Source organism: Ambystoma mexicanum, chromosome 11 (assembly GCF_040938575.1).
Source record: "Ambystoma mexicanum isolate Mex_15411 chromosome 11, UKY_AmexF1_1, whole genome shotgun sequence".
Taxonomy (NCBI): domain Eukaryota; kingdom Metazoa; phylum Chordata; class Amphibia; order Caudata; family Ambystomatidae; genus Ambystoma; species Ambystoma mexicanum.
In genome coordinates, this window is record NC_090934.1 from 1,197,955,716 (window position 1) to 1,197,977,088 (window position 21,373).

Genomic DNA, 21,373 nt, shown 5'->3' on the forward strand with positions numbered 1-21,373 from the left:
AGTGTGGAAGGGTAACACAGGCTCCTTTGTGGGTACACTATCCAGGATGTCTGCAAGATCATCCTTTTCCAGGATTGCCACAGGTTTTCCCCATCCTAGATATTCTGTGACATTTTCCATCACTGCTCTGTATGAAATGTCTGCAAGACCTGAAGAGTCCGGAGTTGCGAAATCTGTCTCTGTTGAGGTGTCTAAGCCACTAGCAGCCTTCAGAGTGTCAACAAGATTCGGCAATCTGGACTCCTTTGAGATTAACTCATCAGGCACATTGGGAGTGCCATACTCTGAGTCAAAAGGTACATCCTCTTCTTCCTTCTCAAAAATCGACGCCATGGTCTTAAACAAATCAGCCTTATAAGGTAAAGGCTTATAAGACTTTCAACGAGCCGACATAATGCCTGGAAGTCTTCGATGGTGTCAAAAGCGCTAACAACTTTAGTAGCTTCGACAGTAACACTGGGTTCGATGGGCCAGGTACCTTGCTCCTTTACAAGAGTCGAGGAGGAAGACTTAGGCTTCAATTTGTATCGAGACGTAGATTCCTTCGACGGATGGAGCGTGAGTAGTGGTCTCAGAAGATAACCTGCCGGTCTTACCAGACGCGGTGGGTTCTGAAGCTTTCCTGGCTCTTTGGAGGGGCGCTTCGAGCCGCCTTTTGAAAAACATCCAGCATATGGAGACGAAATTTCTCCCAGTCAGAAGATGCCGAGTTGCTAGGAAAGTTTACCAGTCTTTCAGGAGAGGAGCTTGACGAAGACGACCGCAACCAATGCTGTTTCTTCATCTTTTTGTGTGGCTAGGATGAATGACTAGATTTGGATATCGAGCGCTTAGAATGTTTGCAGGGCTTTTTCACAGGGGAAACCTCCCTGGACCCGTCTGACAACCTTTTTTTTGAAGGGGTAGTAGAAAGGGATTTAGAAAGGGGCCTACCTGCCACAAGTTTCCCCTTCCTTTTCCTAAAGGCCTTCAATGAACTGCCCGGAACCGCGTGTCGTCAACTCTGTAGTCCACACCCAGATAACACAGGCAGATCCGATGTGGGTCTGTATTGACATTTTAGCACCACAATCAGAGCTGTTAGGGAGAATTCTCATAAATGTACTAATTCCCTTCACCTTAGAGACCCCCAGCAACTTTGCTGGATTTTGAGGACTTGATTTTTTTTTTACCTAGAAAGTGTGAGCCTTTTCCCACCACTCATGTATTTTGATGTGCGTTTTTCACTTGTGTTCTTTGATTATGGAGTTTTAGATAACTCCATAGGCATCTTTTCATGTGTGTTACGCAGCACCCTCAGTGCAGTGACACAGGGCTGTCTTTTAGATTTCCCAAAGGTTTAAATACCTTCTCAGGGATAAACTACTGTTTCCCAGAGAATGTAAAGTGAAATTGACTTTACTAGTCTTTCCAAATTCCTAGACCCAGCACACACCATCTTACAATGGAGTGCTGGAGGGGTTACATAGTGTCCCCGGTGTCTAAATATTCATGTAGCAGTCTAATGCTACCCTTTCCTATTGAAAAGGCTAGTGACAGTGGTTTTACAACAAACTACCATGATTTTTCCCGACCGCGAACACCGGTAGCTGAAAATCACGGGAGCCATGTTTTTCAAGATGGCGCCTTAAGCCCCTTTGTTTAAACAGGTCCCGGTCTTCTTTTCTCGCTGTTTCTTTTTGGAAAGGGCCTTCTAGTGTTCGTCTCTGCGCGTCAAGCCATGTTTGGTCCCTTTGTTCGTATGCCTTTGGCAGGCTACAGGACTGAAGACCGCCTCTGGCGTCTGATTATCTGGGGTGGGCAGGAAGTGAGGGAGGTGCCTGAAACTCCCTGTGCTTAGTCTCCTAGAAGACCCAAATGCATTCTGGCATGATTGGCTGGCTGACTTACCGGCAAGGACAGCCACCCTGCTGGGTGAGGGACAGCTAGGCTGTAATGAAAGGGAGAGAACTGTTTAAAAGGCGAGTCTCTTGGACTGAAAAGCAGAGTCGAATACTGGAACAAAAGAACCGAAGAAGAGCTGGAAGAGGACAGCCGCTGTAACTCCTGGACCGTTGGTTTGCCCGGTGAAGCCCTGCTGCAGGTCTGAATTGCCAAGTTCATCTCGACAGAGAAGCCCCTTCAAGGACAACTACTTCCTTTGAGTTGGTGGGACCAATCAACTTGTAAGCCACGTGGATACCGTTCTCAAGGATGGTTAGGACTAACCAGGGAGAGGGATACCAGCTTTTGTGCTTGAATCTACAGCTACTGGAACTGAAGTAACTCCATCTGGTTTGCTTTTTCGACGATCCCGTGCAGTGCAGGAGTCCCCCGAAGTCCTCCCTTGTGTCTCCACGACTGAGGCTCAGGAACAGTGAGATCTGCAGGACCTGCCAGGAACCAACGTCTTCAGCTGCATTATGTTCTTCATAACAAGGTACTGTGGCAACCCGATTGAGAGAACCGCACTCTCGCGGTGAAAGTTCGTGAAACTTTCCCAATTTAAAGGCCCAATCGGCTTGTGACCCGACAATGATTCTTTTTCACCTAAACTACTTCGGAGAACGTTTGCAAAGACTTTACCATTTGATACCAGAACTGCTCTTTCCTATCCAGAAGACCAGCCCATTGACTTTGGCCTAGACTATTGACTTGAATTTAACTCTTCTGGTGAACTGAAACTATTTGCATTGTCTAACAAGTATATGTGATCTATTCTACTTAACTTGTCCTTTTTGCTCACTTCTAAGTAACTGAACTGCCATTTGGCTCCTATTTCAGGGGAGCTCAAACTGTCTCAAAATATTTTGTATTGAAGTGTATTGGTATAATATATCAAGTTGTCTCCTTCTAGCGAAATGTTTTCTAAATTATTGTGTAATAAATTAATAAGTGTTTTACCAAGAAACCTTGAGTAGAAGTGTCTACTTGAACCACTATGATTGAAAGTCCTCTGTGTAATTACTTGTACTGCTCACATTCACTCTTGAGATAAGCCTGGCTGCTCAACTCGCTACCAAAAACTGTGTGGCACAGACTTATACCAAAGGTTGGTTTGGCTAACACCTGTAGTCCTAATTGTGTGTAGTGGCCCCAGAGGGAACGGCATGCAATTCTGCCCAACAGGAGCACCGTTTGAAACTGGTGTTTGGTGTAGACATTTCCAACAAACTTCAAAAATACGCAATGAGAAATCGGTACAGCGATGAACTGCCCGAAGCGTGCTGAGAATGTGGAAAAATAGAACCGAGGCAATGGGTGGGTGCCCAATACTATGAAAAAGGGTTCCAAAGCTGCAAGCAGACAATACGTGGGAGGACACAATTCATTCTAAATTCTATTCTGCTTGCTAGGATCTGGAGCATCTGAGATACATATGGTTGTTACAGAAGAGCTAGAACCCCTAAATCACTCAGCTTGTCACAGCTGTTTAAAGCAGTAGTCTGCAATGATGATGCAAGGTTGCGCAAGTGCCACCTGTCAAAACAAGGTGGGAGTTGCAACTGATTATTTTTACTTACCACTTGTGCACTGTTCCTTTTGTGGTGGAGACCAAACTGGATATGCACATGTTTTTTTATCCTGGAATTTAATCGCAGGCTGAAAAATGGTGGAATTGACAGTTAGCTGCCCAGAGAAATTGATTAGTATTAATTCAAAACTTTTTCATCCATCACTTTGCAGTGTATCTGTGGATCTGTGTTTTTGTATTGCGCCACTAACCCGTAGGTCTCAGGGTGCTCACAAAAGAAAAACATACAAACAATTAAACAAGCCAGCAGAAAAATGAGTGGAGGACCAAAACCACCCTCGAGCAGGCCAGATATATCAGTAGATGTTATTAACAAACACCATGTACAGAGGGTGGATACCGAAGACATCAGTATAGGTTAACCATGTCCCACATCAAAAAAGAATGTTTTTAGACGCTTCTTGAATAGAGCCGTTGAGCAACTTTCAGCAAGATGTTTAGGCATTGAATTCCAGAGGGAAGGGGCCAAGAGGTTGAAGCTAGCACCGCAAATTTTCTTCAGCGAAGAGGTTGTACCAAACAGATGGGGTCATTAGAACATAGAGCGTCCAGTTGATCTCTTTTTGAGCCTGGAAATAAGATAGGCTTGGGCTTCACCATGCAGGAATTTAAACACAGTAGCTAAGCCCTTGCGCTGTAGCCTAGTATTGTTCTAGTCCACATAATCTCCTGTTTTTATACATCTTGCATTGTCTTACAGGATTTGTTTTTCTTTCGCAACTTTCTTCCAGTGTCTCCAATGGAGTTCCTCTGTATATCTGCTTTCTGCCCGGCTCGTAACAGTTTTTTGGGTGAGAGGCATTTTTGAGTCATTAACCTGCTTTTCCCATCTTTTCCCATTTAACCCTTGTTACAGTGAAGTACTATTGAGACATTTTTATTTGTGATATGCAGTGGTCGAAGTGTACGAAAAGAAGTAGTGGAGCTATGTTGCATACTGGCCTGCAGCGCTCCCAAAGACCCCATCGCCGCGCTCCACGCCATGCACAATAAAAAACCCAAAACACATGTGCCTGCTCTTTAAAGAAACGTCCTGTGTAGTGCACTGAAAGTGCAAGTTCCAACCTCTCACTACACTTTTATTTTAAAACGAAATCGTTCCGGAACGGTTTCTTTTTAAAATAAAAGTATAGGAACAGTAAAACTTAATTAAAAGAAGTAGAGGCGCACCGCTCTCGACCGCTCCTGCCCACTTCGACCAGTGGTGATATGTGCTCAACAGGCTGGTGGAAGTGAAAAGTTTTCATAGACACTCACCCCCATCGACGCTCAAGGAGGAACACACATGGCCTGCCTTCTCCCCTTGCATGATGCTGTGAGGCAAGCTTTTTTCAACGATGGCAGGACAATCTCAGCCACTACCATCAAGCAGTACACTATTAATGAAACCTCTTAAAAATGAAAATTTGCTTCCTGCATCCCGATTGGGCAGGGTAGGCGCCTTTTGGCCAATCAGGAAACCAGTAGGTTTTAGTTGGCCCCCCACCTGTTCGGGCCTGGGAGAGCTAGGAGGTCCCACCCCCCCCCCCCCCCCCCCAACCTTTCGTTCCAACCATAAACTATGCTGCAGACACTTGTGAACATCCTGCTCATCCATGAACTTGGGCCCCAAGCACGCCTATGCTTTGCTGTCCCACTGAGTGATGGCTGATCCATTCATATTACCTCATCCACTTACACCGTGAACCATTCCTGTGCCTCTCTCATTCTACCCTCTCTTGCCTGTCCTACTGTACCCCTCTCACTGCATTTCTGTGATTGTAATTTGAAGTTAGTTTACTTTCGAATCCTGGTGCTGTGCTTTAACATCCTGTACTCCCGTTTGCATTGCCATTTGCACCATTTTATGACTGTCATATCTAAAAACTGAGGTTGTTACATCCTGCACCCCCCACATTTCATCACATCTTGTGTCCTCTTGTATACCACTTGACCATTTGTGAGCTAAGTCAGTGTAGCCTCTCCTCTCCAACTTTCCTCTGCCATCCCAATGGCTCTTAGCAGCGCTCCCATCTGCTCCAAACTGCTACACTATCACCTACCGTCGCTCTCTTACAAAGCCTGGAAGAATAAAGCGCAAGCAAGACATACTAAGGGCCAACCCTGGCCTACCCATTGCAGACACCCATGTCAGTGCAACTTCTAGAGAGGTCTTCACCGACATCCTTTTCTTGGTCCCTTCTCCAAACCTATGCACTCCCCATGTCCCCTTCACATCCTCATCCAGTAACGGTGACACCAAGTGGAAAGTCCACTTGGCCGACTTACGTTGCTTTGTTAATGTCTTCCACACAGGCACTATCCTGGTTCAGAGTCCTCAACCCAACCTCTTCTTTGATCGGATTCTGCCGACCCTCATTAACTTTCTTCCTTCACCTGCCTTTCTCCCTGTCACTCTGCCCCTGACTGGTGTACCACGCCCCTGTACTCCACCCCAGAAAACCTTCAAAGGCAGAGACCTCCTCTGCCTGGCACCCCTTAACGCCTGCTCAGCCAACAAACACTCTGCCAACATCTCCCTCCTTCGTGAAGACACTGACCTTGACATTCTCGCTCTTACCGAGGCATGGTTCAATGCCAGCTCAGTCGCTTGCGTTTGACTCTCTTCTCCCCCCGGCAGCTTTAAGATCCTTTCTAAGCCTCAACCTCACCGTGCTGGCGGTGGGGTTGCCTTAATCTTCCCCGAGTGGGATCCTTCTTCCATTATACCCACCCATCACAACTCTTCCTTTGAGAGCCTGGTATGCAAGCCGGCCATCTATCCTTTGTCCTTGCTGACCATTGCTCCATCCATCAGCCTCGAGGCGCCACCACTCTGTTCCTCTCTGAATGGGCTGCTTTCTTTTCTTCCCTACTTTCAACCACCTCCAATTTTTTCCTCTTGGGCGATTTCAACATCCAATTGGACACCCTGTCACAGCATCCACTCTCTTCATTGACCTCTGCACCTCCCTATCCCTCGCCATTCTCCCTTCATGTCCAACCCACTCGGCTGGACACAATATGGACGCCCTCATCCACTCTGACCCCCCCATGCCCTCTCTCGTCACCCCTCTCTCTTGGTCAGACCATTCTCTCCCACCTGGGTCCCTTCGGCCCTCTGACCGCACCCCCAAAAGCCCTGCCAACCTCGTTCACGAACATCCGCCTGATGAAATGTGTGTCAGCTGCTGCATTCTCATCCACTTTCACCCCCCCCCACCCCATCTCGGACTCTACCACTGACTCTGCTCTCAGCGACCTCCACTTGGCCAAAACTAAAACCCTTGACATTCTTGCCCTAGTCATGAGGATCCACCAGAATAAACCCGCCTCTAAGCAAAGCATAACACCTGGTACGGCTCTGTACTTGCAATCCTGAAACAAAAGTGCAAAGCAGCAGAACGGAAGTGGCAAACCTCAGGCTCACCTTCTGACAAACTGGCCTGCCGCCTGCTCCAAAGACAATACAGACTCTCGATCCGTGTCAAGAAAAGGGCCCACATTCAGGCACAGGTATCTGGTGCATCCAACAACACGGCTGAACTTTTCAAAATCTCCAGGGAACTAGCCAAACCTTTGCAGTCTCCTCCCCTCTTCCTTCCCAAGCCCTCTGAAACGCATTGGCCACACAATTCGCCACTAAAACACAGGACATCCTGAACACCCTTCTTACTCAACCGCCCAACGCATCCTTCACTCCCTTGGTCCCTCTGTCGTCCTCCTTCCTCCCTCTCCTCCTTTGCCCCGTCACACTGGAAGAAGTTACCAGAGTTGTCTGCTCTATGAAGGTCTCTTCCAAACAGGTTTCCCTTTGTCCTCCAGAACCATCAAGGACAACATTGGCTCTCTTGCTCCCGCACTCGCTGATTTTTGCAACCACTCTTGCCACTGGATCTTTCCCCAGATATCTCAAGCATTCTCTTGTGCGCCCTTCCTGAAAAAACCCTCAGCAGACCCTACCTGTCCAGCCATCTACCACCCTATTTCTATCACCCCCTTCCTGGGGACAGTGAACTTGTTGGTGGTCTCCTCGACCATCAATCTGGATTCCGAGCATCCAGAGGCATGGAAACTGCTCTTCTGAAGACCTATGAAGAACTGCTTGCATCACTGGACTCCATCTCCCCAGCTGTCTTAATCCTACTCGATCTCTCCTCTGCCTTTGACATGGTCAACCATTACACCCTCATACAAAGGCTCCACAATACACACACCCCCAACCCCTCCTCCCCCCACCAAGTCATTCTGGGCACATTCTCCTCTCCTTCCTTCTCCACATGTGGGTGTCCCCCAGGGCATTAACCACTCTCTTTCTCCTTGGTTCTTTAACACCTACTTGCTCAGCTGGCACTCCCCATTCTCCTCCAGCTTCCAATGTTATGCAGACGACAACTCCTTTTCAAATTTCCTGCTGAATCCCTTGCACCTTCCATCATCCCTGACTGCCTATCTGCAATCCAGTCCTGGTGCACTTCCAACGATATCTGCCTCAATGCCAGCAAAACAGATCCTTCCTATTGAGACCCCTACTCTCTCATTCCCCTTACTCTGGCCTTCCTCTATCGGCTCACCCCCTGCTCCTTCATCTGAAGCCAGAAACCTTGGGAGTCATCCTCGACTCCTCTCTCCCCTTACTCCCTCACACTCAGGACATTGCCAAGAAGTCACACTTTCAGCTCCTCCTTCTCAAAGGAATTCGCCCTTTTCTCACTTTCCTCCAGAAGCTCAATGTTACCCGCCCTGGTTCTCTCTAGGCTCGACTATTGCAATAGCCTCCTCCTGAATTCACCTTCTTCCCCTCTGCGACCCCTCCAGCTAATCCAGAATAGGGTAGCAAGACTTATCCTTGGCCTTAAGCCCAGGGTCAGCATCTCTCCCGACCATCAAAGACTTCACTAGCTCCCGGTTGCTGCACGGACTAAATTAAAATCCCTCTGCATCATCCACAAGGCCGTCTGGGGGCAGGTATCACATTATCTGCAACTCTCTTACTATATACTCTCCTTCTACACCTCTACGTTCCTCTGGCACCAACAGTGTGTGAAGCGTTTTGCTAAACAGAGGGCAGGATGCCGACTTCAGGTCCCCCCCCTATGGGACAGCCTCCCCCTTCTGCGTCTTGAGCAGGACTTGCATCCACTGGGTCACTGACCTTCCACACCCAATCACCCCAGCTTCTGTCTACCTTTCAGCACTTGCCTCAGCACCCTGCGGCCTGGTCCTGGAGGCTCACACTTCACCACACAAGGCGGCTCGAGGCCGTTGAGCAGTTAACATACCATGTACTTCATCTGTTGCTCATCCACAAGAACAGACACCCCAGCACCTACCCCCAAGCCTCTCTTCCTAGCTGCACTTGCACGTTCTGAATACTCACAAGCCATAGTAGGTTTGTCCTTTTTCCCCTCCACTGTATTTAATGTTTCAATCGCATGTTCCCCCCGTTGCCCTGTGGGCGCTTTGAAACAGAATTGACTTACTGTTATAAGCGCAAAACAAGGCAACAATAAATACATAAAATAAACAATAAATAAATGATCTTTGTCGCCAATGGACAGCGTGCACATTTATTTTCTTTCCACAATAACATCTTTTTTTTTTTTTAAATATCATATGCTCAAAATGGTTACTTGTGGTACAAGACCTGTTTAGGTGTGCTTACTTGTTGCCCGTCTTTCTTCCTTCTCAGGACAGAAATTAGCAAACAAGGGCATGCACTTTTGCATTAGGACTCATTGCGCATCAGCTCTGGACTCTTTGGCAGTGCTTTGTGTGTGAACTGGTTCTTGGGAATGTTTGCTCCAAATTCACACTTCAGCCAAGGTACATCAAGTTGCTGGGATAATTGGGAGGATGCTCCTGATAGTACAGTATCAAGCGCTTTATTGTTGCTAGTCATTTTCATAGGTGGACTGGATAATTGGGATCAAAAGCAGAGGACATGTAGCCATTGGGGATAATTAACACAAAATGGGAACATCTGAAACCGAAGGACTGCCAGATTACCATTGGAGGACTGCTGCTGTGACCAGCACTGGCCAAGCCAAATCCCACCTTGTGGATCTCTGCCACCAAATCAACATGGGAAGATCTGAACCGGTTGCCGTCCTTCTTGGGACTTGTGGAACCAACCAGTCTGAACAAGAACTGCTCTGCATTTGTTGCTGTTTCAAGGTCTGAGTTGTTGCCAGTTCTGCCTTTGGCCTACACCAGCCTGGGACTGCACTGCAGCGCTGCACAGCCACTTCCTACTGATATCCTGAGAGTTTGGCTGTCACTTCAGGGCTTCCTGGAAGCCCAAGTCTCTCCATGCTATTTCTAAGGGCCTGGCACCCATGTCCTGGGTCACACCATCTGCTATGGAGGGGTCCTTCCATACTGCTGGACATATTTTGGGCTGTCTTCACCCGGTCCTGTCCAGACCACAGTGTCGGATCTAGGGACAACCGGGATCACTCAATTCCCGAGGGACAGTTGCATAAGGCTCACTAGTTGACCCTTTAGCAGCTGCAGTGTGACTGGCAAGAGCACTTCCCTTATGAGGCTTTTAAAATATTGCAACAGAGTTCGAGTACATGAGGTCCCAAAAACTCTCAACAAAATAACTCCCTCAAAGGGTGGCCATGAGTCGTGCTTGTAGAAGGCCCTAGAGGGCCTCCGGGTGCTTTGGGACCGAGGTTTCAGAAAGAATGGGGGCAGAGTTGAGGGCCTGGTTGTGTTACGCACATGCAGCACAGCTCAGCGTGCATATTTTTAGAGGAGAAGTGCGCATTGCTGTGCTTAGGCTCCACTCCCATTCCCACTCTGCAGGAGCTCCCATAAGTATAGCGGAAAGAGGAAGGAGCATAGGAGTATTGTCCTTTTATATGTGGACCCCTATTTCTGGCCATAATTTGCTCGTTAACTGTACTTCACACCAACTGTACTCGCTATGGAGACCAAATTTGACCAAACGCTCCTTAGTAACCCAGCTGACCAGATGGGCTTGGTTACAAGCCCATCTGGTCAGCTGGGTTACTACGGAGCGTTTGGTCAAATACTTTGAACTGGATGCAACTTCAAGTTGGCTTGTAAGAACGCCTCACCAAAGTAGGTTCTGAAAAACCCTTTCAAAAGATTACAGCGTGACCAACAGTATATTGCCAATGACGTACATTCATTAAATGAGACTGAACGCTTGGTTGAGGACTTTCTATTATAAAGTAGGAATATCTGTAGGGATTTACAAATTTATTGCTAATTTTCTGATGGTGTAGTCTTGCTTATTGATTTATTAGTTACCATTCCGAGTATCCAATGATAGCCTGATTGTTTCAGTGATAACGTCAGCCGATGACCTTTGCCCATGACCCCTTTGTCAACACTTGTTAAAAGCATGGATGCATTGGTTTGCCAGCGATCGAGGCAGGCTTTCCTGTCCCAAGTATTCCACTGTTTTTGGGTACTATTAACAAAAAAACAAATCCAGGCATCTCCTACCATAGGCGGCACAATGACAGAATTCAGTATGGAGTCCTCTTGTGTTAGCTAGATATCCTGCAGAGCTCTTATTTTTCTCTGAGCAAGAGATCACAACCCAAACATTGCAGGAATGTTGGAGAGGGCATTTGCTGGTCGAACAACGTTTTCTGTCAAGGGAATGGGCTTGCTTAAAGTGACATAAGGAGGGTTAAAAGTCTCCATTAGGAAACGTTTTAAGTATACCTCTTTTACAATTAATTATATTCTGCAGCAGTCTCTTTTGGTAAAGTTCACTTTGTGTTGAAATGGTTTGTGTTGCCGTGGATAGGCACAAGTACCTTAACAGGTGTCGGAGAAGCTGCTCTACGAATTCACTGTGAGCAAAAAGTAAATCCTGATTGTTCCAAGGTGGTCTTAAAGCGGAAAGCTTTAGAGACCAGGTTCAGCTTTGAAACAGTTGATGTTGCCATGGAAGACTAAATAAGTAATGTTGATCTTCACCCCACCCAACCCCCACCCCCAATCCTAACGTAACCCTTAATCTAACCCTAGCCCCAACCCTAATGTAACCGTTAATCTAACCCTAACCCTAATCTAACCCCTACTCTAACCATAGCCCCAACCCTCACCCCACTAATTTCAGTGGATCCATAAAATTATATACAACGAAATGGCTATTGAATGGAATTTCGTTGCATATACTTCAATGGTTTGGTATTAGATGCTTTGGTGTTTGATGGATTGACCAGATACTGTATGAAAGCATACTACATGCCCTTAGGGGTACTCCTACTACACCACCTCATTCACTCTCCCAACAGAATAAGGTGAAAACCCGGCAGTCGAAGGGAGGCAGGGATGGAAGGAGAGAGGGATAACATTCTTAAAGATTTTAGATTCAAAGCTTCTTTAATCAACCTGAACAGAACTTGCATGCACAGGGCCAAGTGCCACCAGATCAAATGGAAGAAAAACGCACCAACAGAACTTGATCTAAACACAGAAATGGACTTGGCAGTCAATCATAAAATTTTGTAAAATGCTACACACACAAAGTGACTGCAAACTGCTTTCTGATTTTAGGTTAAGAGCCAAGATGATTCTGTGTTCCAGCATCAACATCTAATTACATATTACTCCTCTGTTGATAACCGATGCTTTCAAACTTGCTCAAAGTCTTTTACCGATCCAAAAGGTAGGCTGCCGGTCGGTAAAGCGGAAAAGCACACCACAGAGCTGCAGGGAGAGTTGAGAGATTTTGCTGGCAACGCTGGTACAGTATCAATCGGATAGTGCAAAATTGGGAAAGGCAGGCTGAGAAAAATAAAGCTTTGATTTTGATAAAAAAATAGTTGAATATTGCACTGTGCTCCATGGATCATGCAAGCTTAGTATTTATTGCTGTATGCACTTTCCAAATTCGATTTTTACCACAAACCCGCTTCAAACCATCTCTCAGTGGAGCCCCACTAAGTAGAGTAGTAAAAGTACACAAGAGGGATCCACCCACTTGGATCATGAAGTCTCTCTTAACCATTCATCCCTAGAAAAACATTTGACATTTATGTCATTCTTCCTCTAAACACCACTCATGCAAAGTACATCACAGTCCCATTTCCCAAGAATGCTCATCCTGGCCTTAGCGGGCCTTGCAAATTAACTCACCTTGGCAAAAAGACAGGCTTCTGGGCAAGATGTTCCCGCACCTCTGGGGATGTTGAATCAGAGTTCCCATATCGCTCCACGTAGTCAGACCAACGCTGAAATCACGCACAGAGCAAAAGGAAGTTACTAATAGGGTTAAAAATCAAACTCAGAGCTCAAGTCTGCCTCGCCTTGAAGGTACTTAACAAAACCCAATTGGAACCTCAGGAGGGAGAGCATAACTCTGGAGTCACAAACTTTGCAATTCTAGTATAGAATTCACTACACTAAAGTTAAACTTTATAAACTATTCAGTATTTAGCTGTGTGATTCTTCATCCCTCCCGCTCCAGTGAAATCATTAACAAACTAACAATTTATATTGTGGCCATTCCCCCTTCCTAAAAGTGCAAACAGAAAGTCACGGAAGCAGCTCAGCATTGTCCATCAAAACAGAGTAATCATATTTAATCAGCTCCCCACTTCTCCCAACTTTTGGATATCCTTCTCAAGACAGTGAAGGGACTAGAGACCTTCTAAAATGGCTTTGCAGTCAGGAGAACTTGAACCCATGCATATACGCCTCACCAACCACCTCCACTCTGGGATGACATGCATAGGAAGACTGGAGGCGGATGATCGTTAAGCTGCATAAAGCCAGGTCAATGAGACTTAAGAGCACACAAGTTAAAATATGTATTTACTCAGGCATCCATTGCTCCATTCTCCACCACTTGGAACACTCCAAATCAACAGGACTAGGGAGATAGCGGCTACCGTAACCTGTGAAATTCAGGTATTTTACAGCATGACTTTGCCAAAAAGAATACCCACTATAGGTTAGCAGTTTTGTAGAAAAAAAGATTTGTAGAAAACAAGCGGCATATAATAAGTAACTGTTTTGATCCTCAATAACAGAAACGTAACAAAAAAGACGCACACTTGACTCTTAGTGCATACGGTAATCTCTGGAGGCAGGCACAAAGTCCCAGATGCTCCTTTCCAGTCCACAATGCCTCAAAAGGTAACATCTGCTTGAATCAAAGTGATAAACTTGAAAAAAATGGATAGCCCCCCCCCAACCGTCTAGATTTTAAAGGTTTTTCTCTACTACCAGAAATGTATTAGCAAATTACTCAAGGAGAAAAAGCACACATTTTAAATTTGAAGTCTGATCATGCTTTGGGTTAAAAAAAAAAAAAAACTCTTTGGGGGCCCACATGGCAGCTTCCAAGTTGGTTAAGTTGAGTTCAAACGGGTCCATGGGTATTGCCAACACACATCCTGCAGGGTGGCCCGGGGTCACGTGCAGAATTTAGGGGCCAACCTGATTTGCTTGCTGCCTCTCCCTTAGTTTCCGGTCCCTTTTGTGCGATTATTGGCTGCCCATGGGCCAGCACCTGAGTGTGTGGGATGTTAAGGCAAACCTGGATCCATTCCTCAATTCTGGTGGATTTCTGTAATAATAGCAGTCTGAACTACATGCTGGAAGATTTTGGCAACAAATACTATTTTAGCAGAGTTTTAGTCTGGCCACACTGGTGGGAACGGGGTCTTTTGTTGTTAGGATAGATTGGCTTTTTGCAACTTTCCCTCCATAGTTTTCAATGGAATCCCATTCCTTTTGCTCTGTTTTGAATCCTGTCCTAACTTCATTGAAGGGAAGGAACATCTTCAGCTTGCCTTTTGCCCATTTTTTAAGGGGAAACCGACTAGTCCATTTGACTTCCAGTATTGGGAAAACTTGTTTCCCCTTTTGAAGTCTTGTATGTTTATACTGCACATAGCACGTTACAGTGCAGTGCAATGGGGATACTTTTGCAGAGCCTTAACTTTTTAAGCTTGGGATTTTTGGTTACTTTTATATGTGCCCCAAAACAAGCTGGCGGTAGCAGCTTTTTAAAAAAGGTTTTGCTTTTTTTTTTATTTCGTGCCCATTTGCGTTAACCACATATGGCTACTAAACATCACTAGTGCACTAAAATGGGCTTCAGCCCTTGGACTACTGGGACCAATTAGTATCAATGCTTTAGAGGTTGCATGCCCGCAGAGCCTTTGCAAGTGTCTCTGATCGGACCATCTACCTCGTCAGAATTGTTGCTGTTCCACACTAAATAAAATTATTGGTGGTCGCTAGCTTCATAGGTCACATTCTCCCGAAATGTCAGCTTCCTGTCTTCAAGGGAACACATACTGGAGCAGCTTCTTAGTCTGTGACTGAAAGGACGCCTATCGTCGCCTGCAAACTTATCGTCACTGCAGCTAGCCTTTCTCCATTCCATGAAGTGTCTTGAAGAGGCCTGCATCATCAACGTCTGAATTTTTCATCGACTGGGCTTGCATCTTGTAGTTGCACCAGACCGGAAGAATCCTCGAACCTGCAACCCCTTGGCACCGCTAACCAAAACAAAGGATGGTGACTGCTCTCCCAACAACCCCATTGAGACATCTGGGCAAATCAGATTCAAGGGGTAAGTAAGCATATCTGTGCCTGTTCCCCACCCTCCCCCCAGCCTCCATAGGATAACATTGGGTACAAAGCCGTTTGCCTCCCATCTCCCACTTATTTACCTTTGGTCGTCGAACCTGGGCAAAGTATCTTGCACCTGGGTTAGCCCTGGGCCTGAAAAAGAGAACTTACTGGTCTTCTAACAAATAGTTGAACAAAGTTTTGGAACCGTATTAAATCACCACCACAAGTCCATTGCATCCCTTTAGAGAACACCTTCCGATGAGAAACCCTGTGTTGGAACCTGTGACTTTCAGGCACTTGGGCCAATACATCTTAGGGTTAGACTTCTAAAGTATAAGGAATTGAACTTGTGACTGGTTCCGATCACTTTACCTACATCCCCATCACTTACCTGTTTCACCTTGTTAGTTATTGAAGTATGTATTGTGAGTGAACATACTGGTGACTGTATATATTTGTTTTATATGGTGTGTTATTACTACCTGTTAATTTAATTTTTCGGTGTTCTAAAGGCCTAGAGATAAACCTATTTGTATAACAGACTAAGAAGCCGAATTATTGGGTTATTCTGTGTAGACTCATTGTGGCCCCCTGACCCTACACAGTGTCCGGAGACTAATCCTTGACTGCTCTCCCTACTTACCTTGTCTGGGTTTTGGCTAAACTCTCAGTCTTCCTGTTAACCCTAACTAGGATAGCATCCTAAAATCGGTCCACCAGTGCTGATATAAGTCCATCTTAACACTCACCTGTGTTGCAGTTTTCATTTTCGGTTTGGAAGATGTCCATCTGGGCTGTTCTCTTCCGGCTCCTAGTCCTCCATGCTGTTGGAGTCCCTTTTTCATCTTGCAACCATTGTCCTGACCGTATTTGCGGCTGCATCTCTCCTTTACTAATAGGGACTCCTGAGTTGGTGTACCAGCCGCCTAATAGCCAGCAGCAGCAACCAACACCAACAAGCTCCTCTAGGTCACCTTCACAGTCAACTCCGTGTTGAGACCCATTTTCGATTGTGCTGGCCTTTTGACTGTCAAGCTGCAGGGACCTGCTTGGGTGGGTTCCTCAGACTTCCTTGAGCAACCCACCTTTACCGCTTTCGCCTCTGGATGAGGAGTCCCACTTGTGGGATAGCAAATTACTCGTCTTTTGGCCCATTGGGGCAGTCGTTGGCTAAGGGTTCAAATCCATCGGTGACTGATCCTAAAGAAGTTACTTGCCACGATATTACGTCTTCCTGTAACAGTATTTTCGGGAAGCAACACCTAAAGGCGGAGAACTCTGCTGCAGGTGTAAAACCATAATTTCCTATTCACTTACATTGGGGGTAAAATCCTGGTGGGTGGCATCTTGTTCTGGGTTTGCTGGATCTCTCTAATGGCCCTGGATCTCCACTATGGTGTCTCCTCTGGAGTGGGTGCTGCCAACTCACCACCCATGGTGCAGCAGAATCCTGCATTCCTTGGGGAACTGTAAACATGTATCATCAACTTCTCTAGATGAGACTAACATATATCTACTTGGACATTGACATTTTTCCTGGAATCTCTTTGGGTTCCTGGAGTTTAGGCATAAAGACTACAAATTTAGCCTGCGCTCCAGATTTTCGATTGATGTTTAAAGTCCTGCATTACCTTCATATCGCAACTGCCTGGCTACAGTTTCACATTTGTGGCAAATGCATCTTTGTTTACCTTTCTATGCTACTCCTGATTGTACTGCTACTGTGCGTTTTATTAACTGATGCATTTCTATCGCTCTATTCTGGGACTACATGGAGTCCTTCCGACTGGCACCAAGACCAACTTGCTCTTGGCTTCTGGCATTATGTTTCATTATAAAACCACCTTTCCACATGTAGTGTATGGTGTGCACTTTGATCATCCATACTCATAGTGCAAGGGAATCCGAAATACTGTAAACATTGTCTGTGTGGTAATTGGGGTACTGGTTAGGATGATGAATGCTAAGTCTATGTCTCAGTCACCCTTGCTCTCCTTTTAGAGCGTATGTGTAGGGCCTGCCACTAGATCATTACTTCACTTATTAGTTGTAGGGTAAGACCTGTCTTTGAAAGTTACTGTTTTTTATATCCACACTGATTACATCTTGTGATGTGTACCCAAGTACTTATTTTTTTGCAACTGACAGATATTCATGTGTTACTTTAACAAAGTGTATATTTTTTTCAGTATACCAGTAGTGGGTGTTTTTTTTTGTTTAACTGCGTTAATCGATCTTACAGAATAGCCCAGCTTAACCTGAAGCGAAGCCTGATTGCTCTGCCACGCTTACCACCCTGAGAGGTTTGGGCTCCCCCTTTGGTGGGTTTGTTACATCTGGAATAGGGTTCAATGGTTCTGCAGGTCTCAGAGCCCTGTATAATAATCTCCCTAAACAAAATGTTTTAACCACGTTCTCTTCCACTTTACTTGGTAGAGTATTGCATTTCGATTGCTGAAATACAATTTACTATTTGTAGTGTAACTCGTTGTGTAATCTTACTTTGAGATTACTTACTGTAAGTGTGTGTTTAGGTTTAATGGAATTCTTAAATTTTAACTGCACGTTCATTAATGCCCAATAGTATATTTTTGTAATTCTGTGCGTCGTTCTATCACCTGGCTGCCTCCAAGTGCTGCCAATTGTACTGCACACAAAACACAATTGCTTAAGTCTGCGCCTCTGCTAAGCCAACAGTATTTTGAGAATTTTCTAAGGGAACAGTGTGAAAAGCTCTAGCTTATCACCTCAGTTGGCCATTCCGACCTCTTCCCCCAAGGCTAGTTCAGAAAATCCTTTGGTTTCTTTTTAAGTTGCTGTTAGGAAAGATTTTATTTTGCCGCTTTCCTCCCATAGACTTCTATCTTTTTGCTTACTGTCAGCTCCCTGTCCTGACTTTTTGAAAGTGAAGCTGAGTGCTTTACTTCCCTTGCGGTTTGCTCATTGTTGTGGGGCAACTGATCAGTTCCTAAGACCATCAGTAGTGGGAGATCCTGAAACCCATAGTGGAAATCTTGTATTTTTAAAAGGTGCCCACAGCAACTTATGGTGAAGTCTGATTAGGAAACAAATGGTAACGAGCAGTATGGGAGCAGGATGGGCTGAGGCAGTGGATGTTTTTCTACTTTGTTTCTGACTTGTGAACTTTGTGCGGGAAAATACAATTGGCATTTTGAGTACCATTTACTCTAAAATGGCCCTGCCACAAGATTTGTGGTGCTGGGGGAAACTCCAGTCCTAATCCCGAATAAGTGAATTGCAGCCATTTGACAGATCATCAGTGGAGCCAAGACCCTACAAAGAAGTGCCACCTGCTGACAGCTAGAGTACTTGTTGCAGTGAACCAGCATTTCCTCCAGTAAAGTCCCAGGGAAGCCCTGCTACGCTCTACAGATCTCCAAAGGGCCCTCAGTGCCTACGCCTCTGGGGTGGTGGGAACAAACTCATGCCCCCCTGCTCGAGGATCCATGCCTGCTATGCTTGTGTAAGTTTCCCTAGACCACCTGGTGTCTTGACCAGCTATCTCATGATCATCCTCGCTGCGCCAGTTGCCGTTCAGAGTTCAGCCTTGGAAACTGACATATTTTCAACTTGTAGGACAAGTCGCCCGTTCCTGTAGTTTCAGCCTTCCGGACTGAAGAGAGGCTGTGCACAGCTTGCTCCTTTGTTCTCGCCACAAGGGTCGCTTATCGCCACCTGACCCGCCTTCGAGTCCTGGAGGTCGTCTGTTCCGTGGGGTGTTCATCTTGTCGTGCGTAGGGTGTCAATCTGTCCAGTCTCCGGAACCACTTCATCAAGAGGCCAGGACTGCCGACTAGCTGGACCCAATCCAGACGCCGAGTGACTCTGCACCCACAAAGCCTATACCTCCCATGTCCGGATACAGCACAGAAGTGAGCTCAGCAGATTCAGAAACCCTTGAAGTGGTTGCTGAAGAAATTTGAGTTAAGGGCAGGGGGCAAGATTGCATAGCTATTTCTACACCCCCAATACAGGGTTGTATGGGTGGTAAAAGTTATCCTCATCTGTCCGTAGCCTGACTAAGATCGGTGATGTCTGGGTCAAGGCCCGGCCCCCCACCTCCCACTAGAGTGGTGGGATGTAAGAACTGTACTATGTCCCAGACCGTTATTTCGAACATTCTGATCGAAGAGGATGCTTCCTCTTGGTCCTCTTCTTTCTCGCCAGAGTTTGACCCTTTAGAATATCACCAGCACAGGGTGCCCTTGTAAATAATTTTGATTCACTTACCTTTCTCCTTGATGCGATGAAACATTGGTCTTCCCTTAACGTGTTTCTGAAAAAATAGCCTCCTAACGCTCGTGCCTGTGCAGAAGTGATCGGAGTGTAAAGGAGGCACACGTGCAGCAAGTACAACACACATCTGACCTCCCTAAACTCAATAAGCGAAAAGGTGTGCGAGTCTACAGAGAAATAGCTTTGTGGGTACATAGCGTACCTGTGAAACAAGTTGGGCATATGCTGTGGGGGTTGTCTTGAATATAGATGCACATCTAGGCGCAGCTGCCACTCGATGCTCCATACCAGTCAGATGCAGAGAAAGGGACTGATGGTTGGGCGGGGCACGTTAGGGAGGTATCGTATGGCGTGCCGAGGTTTGCACGTGCAAAATAAGCATTCGATTATGCTACCTAGCAACACGCTGTGGCCCGTCCGTGGTTTCGTGGAACATCCCAAGAGCATGGAGGACAGGGGACAGCACATAAGTACGTAAATAAATAAATGTATTGTTATACCTTCTGCCTAACTGGTGTCAAGAGGTTCTCAGTGTGCGCTTTACTGAACCTTTCCTCACTCACACACTTCCTAAATCTAAGCCTTGCTGCTCAGTCACACTACCCAAAAATAAATAGCTGGACGTTTGTGTATTTCTCTGTCCGCCGGAATAGGACAGCCTCTCAATCTGTCCACAGAAAGGATTCTGAAAATCCATCTTAACGACTACATTCAACTATGAACTATTCGCCTCCTTGCTATTACTCTATTGCTTCCAGATTATTTATAAGTGTTAAAAATAGGCTGGTAATTCAAGATGCAATTGTAGGTTTTAATATTGAGGTTCTATGTGCAAGAGAAATTCTGCCGTCGAACACCACAATATTTATTATTAATGACTTAGTTCCATCTGACACGATTCTCTTGCAATAATACAGATCATAGCAACCCCACCACATACACAATCAATCATAAGTTGAATATCAAAGTTTAAGAGCCGAATCTTCCATGTTCTGAGTCTTTGTTGATTCTAATCGTTGCTTTTAGAAATATGTTTAATCTGCTTTTTACCCACCTGGCAGTAGTCCAAAACAAGCCTGTGTTAATAACTCAGAAGCCATTATGTTTTCAAATCATTATTTAATAATGGGTGGTTTTAGCTTTTGGTTATACAGTGTGTCCAACCTGGATGCGCTAAGACTGGAAAACCAAGGACTACGGACGCAAGTTACAGTATCCACAATATTAAGAGACATTTTAGAACCAGTCTTCCTTTCAATTACTGAAGTATCAGATGACCCTATAAAAGTTGCATAGTCTGATCATTATGGAGTTCCTTATGTTATTCATTTTACTTTACCAACCTAGACCAATAATTCAAAGAAACAAGGATCTCATAGCCATTCCTGATACATCCAGAGAATCAACCATCAACTAAAAACAAACCTTCCCTGCACCAAACATGCGCTCCTCTGATCCCAATGTTCTCCTACATCAGCTGAATGAGAATATTGGAGCTCCCTGGAAGCCTTCCAATAATTTTAGAATTGGAGACAGAAAAACATGGTTTCATCCAGGATGTTAATATAGCCTGCCACTTTGTGCGAAAACAGCCAAAAATGATGATCCCAATATTTCATAGGGCAACTTCACCATTACAAAGCTTTCATTTATAATGCAAAAAATAGGTTTATAGGCCACTTGGGCCGAATTCCATTTGGGGGAATAAGGGGGTTGGGGGTTCTGCAGTTTCATATTATGGGCCGTCTACTTTTTCTTTGCTCCCCTACACCTCCCGTCATGTTTTGGGGTTTTCTAATATTTTTGGGTTGTCAGACGATCTTATTCTGAAGCAGGCCTTGCAAATTCTTAAAAATCCCAATGGACCTGCAGGCAGAGTTCCATATTTTACATACTCTACCCAAGAGAAATGCACTTGTCCCAATGTGACAGGTGACAAAATATTTACGAGTGCTTTCTTTAAGATGGTACAGGTCACCATACACATACTTCATATTAGATGCAATGCTGCCATGGACAGTGAAAGATTAGTTTGTTTGGAGT

General features: G+C 45.5%; 1 protein-coding gene across 6 annotated transcripts in view; it reads right to left on the minus strand.

Annotated features, from left to right (window-relative positions):
• Nucleotides 1–21,373, minus strand: part of SIN3A (SIN3 transcription regulator family member A) — a 1,166,566-nt gene that overhangs the window by 118,113 nt on the left and 1,027,080 nt on the right. For all 6 annotated transcript variants that reach the window (XM_069624553.1, XM_069624552.1, XM_069624555.1 and 3 more), the window contains exon 19: nt 12,623–12,717. In XM_069624553.1, the coding sequence (XP_069480654.1) occupies nt 12,623–12,717 (95 nt within the window). The remainder of the gene's footprint in view (nt 1–12,622; nt 12,718–21,373) is intronic.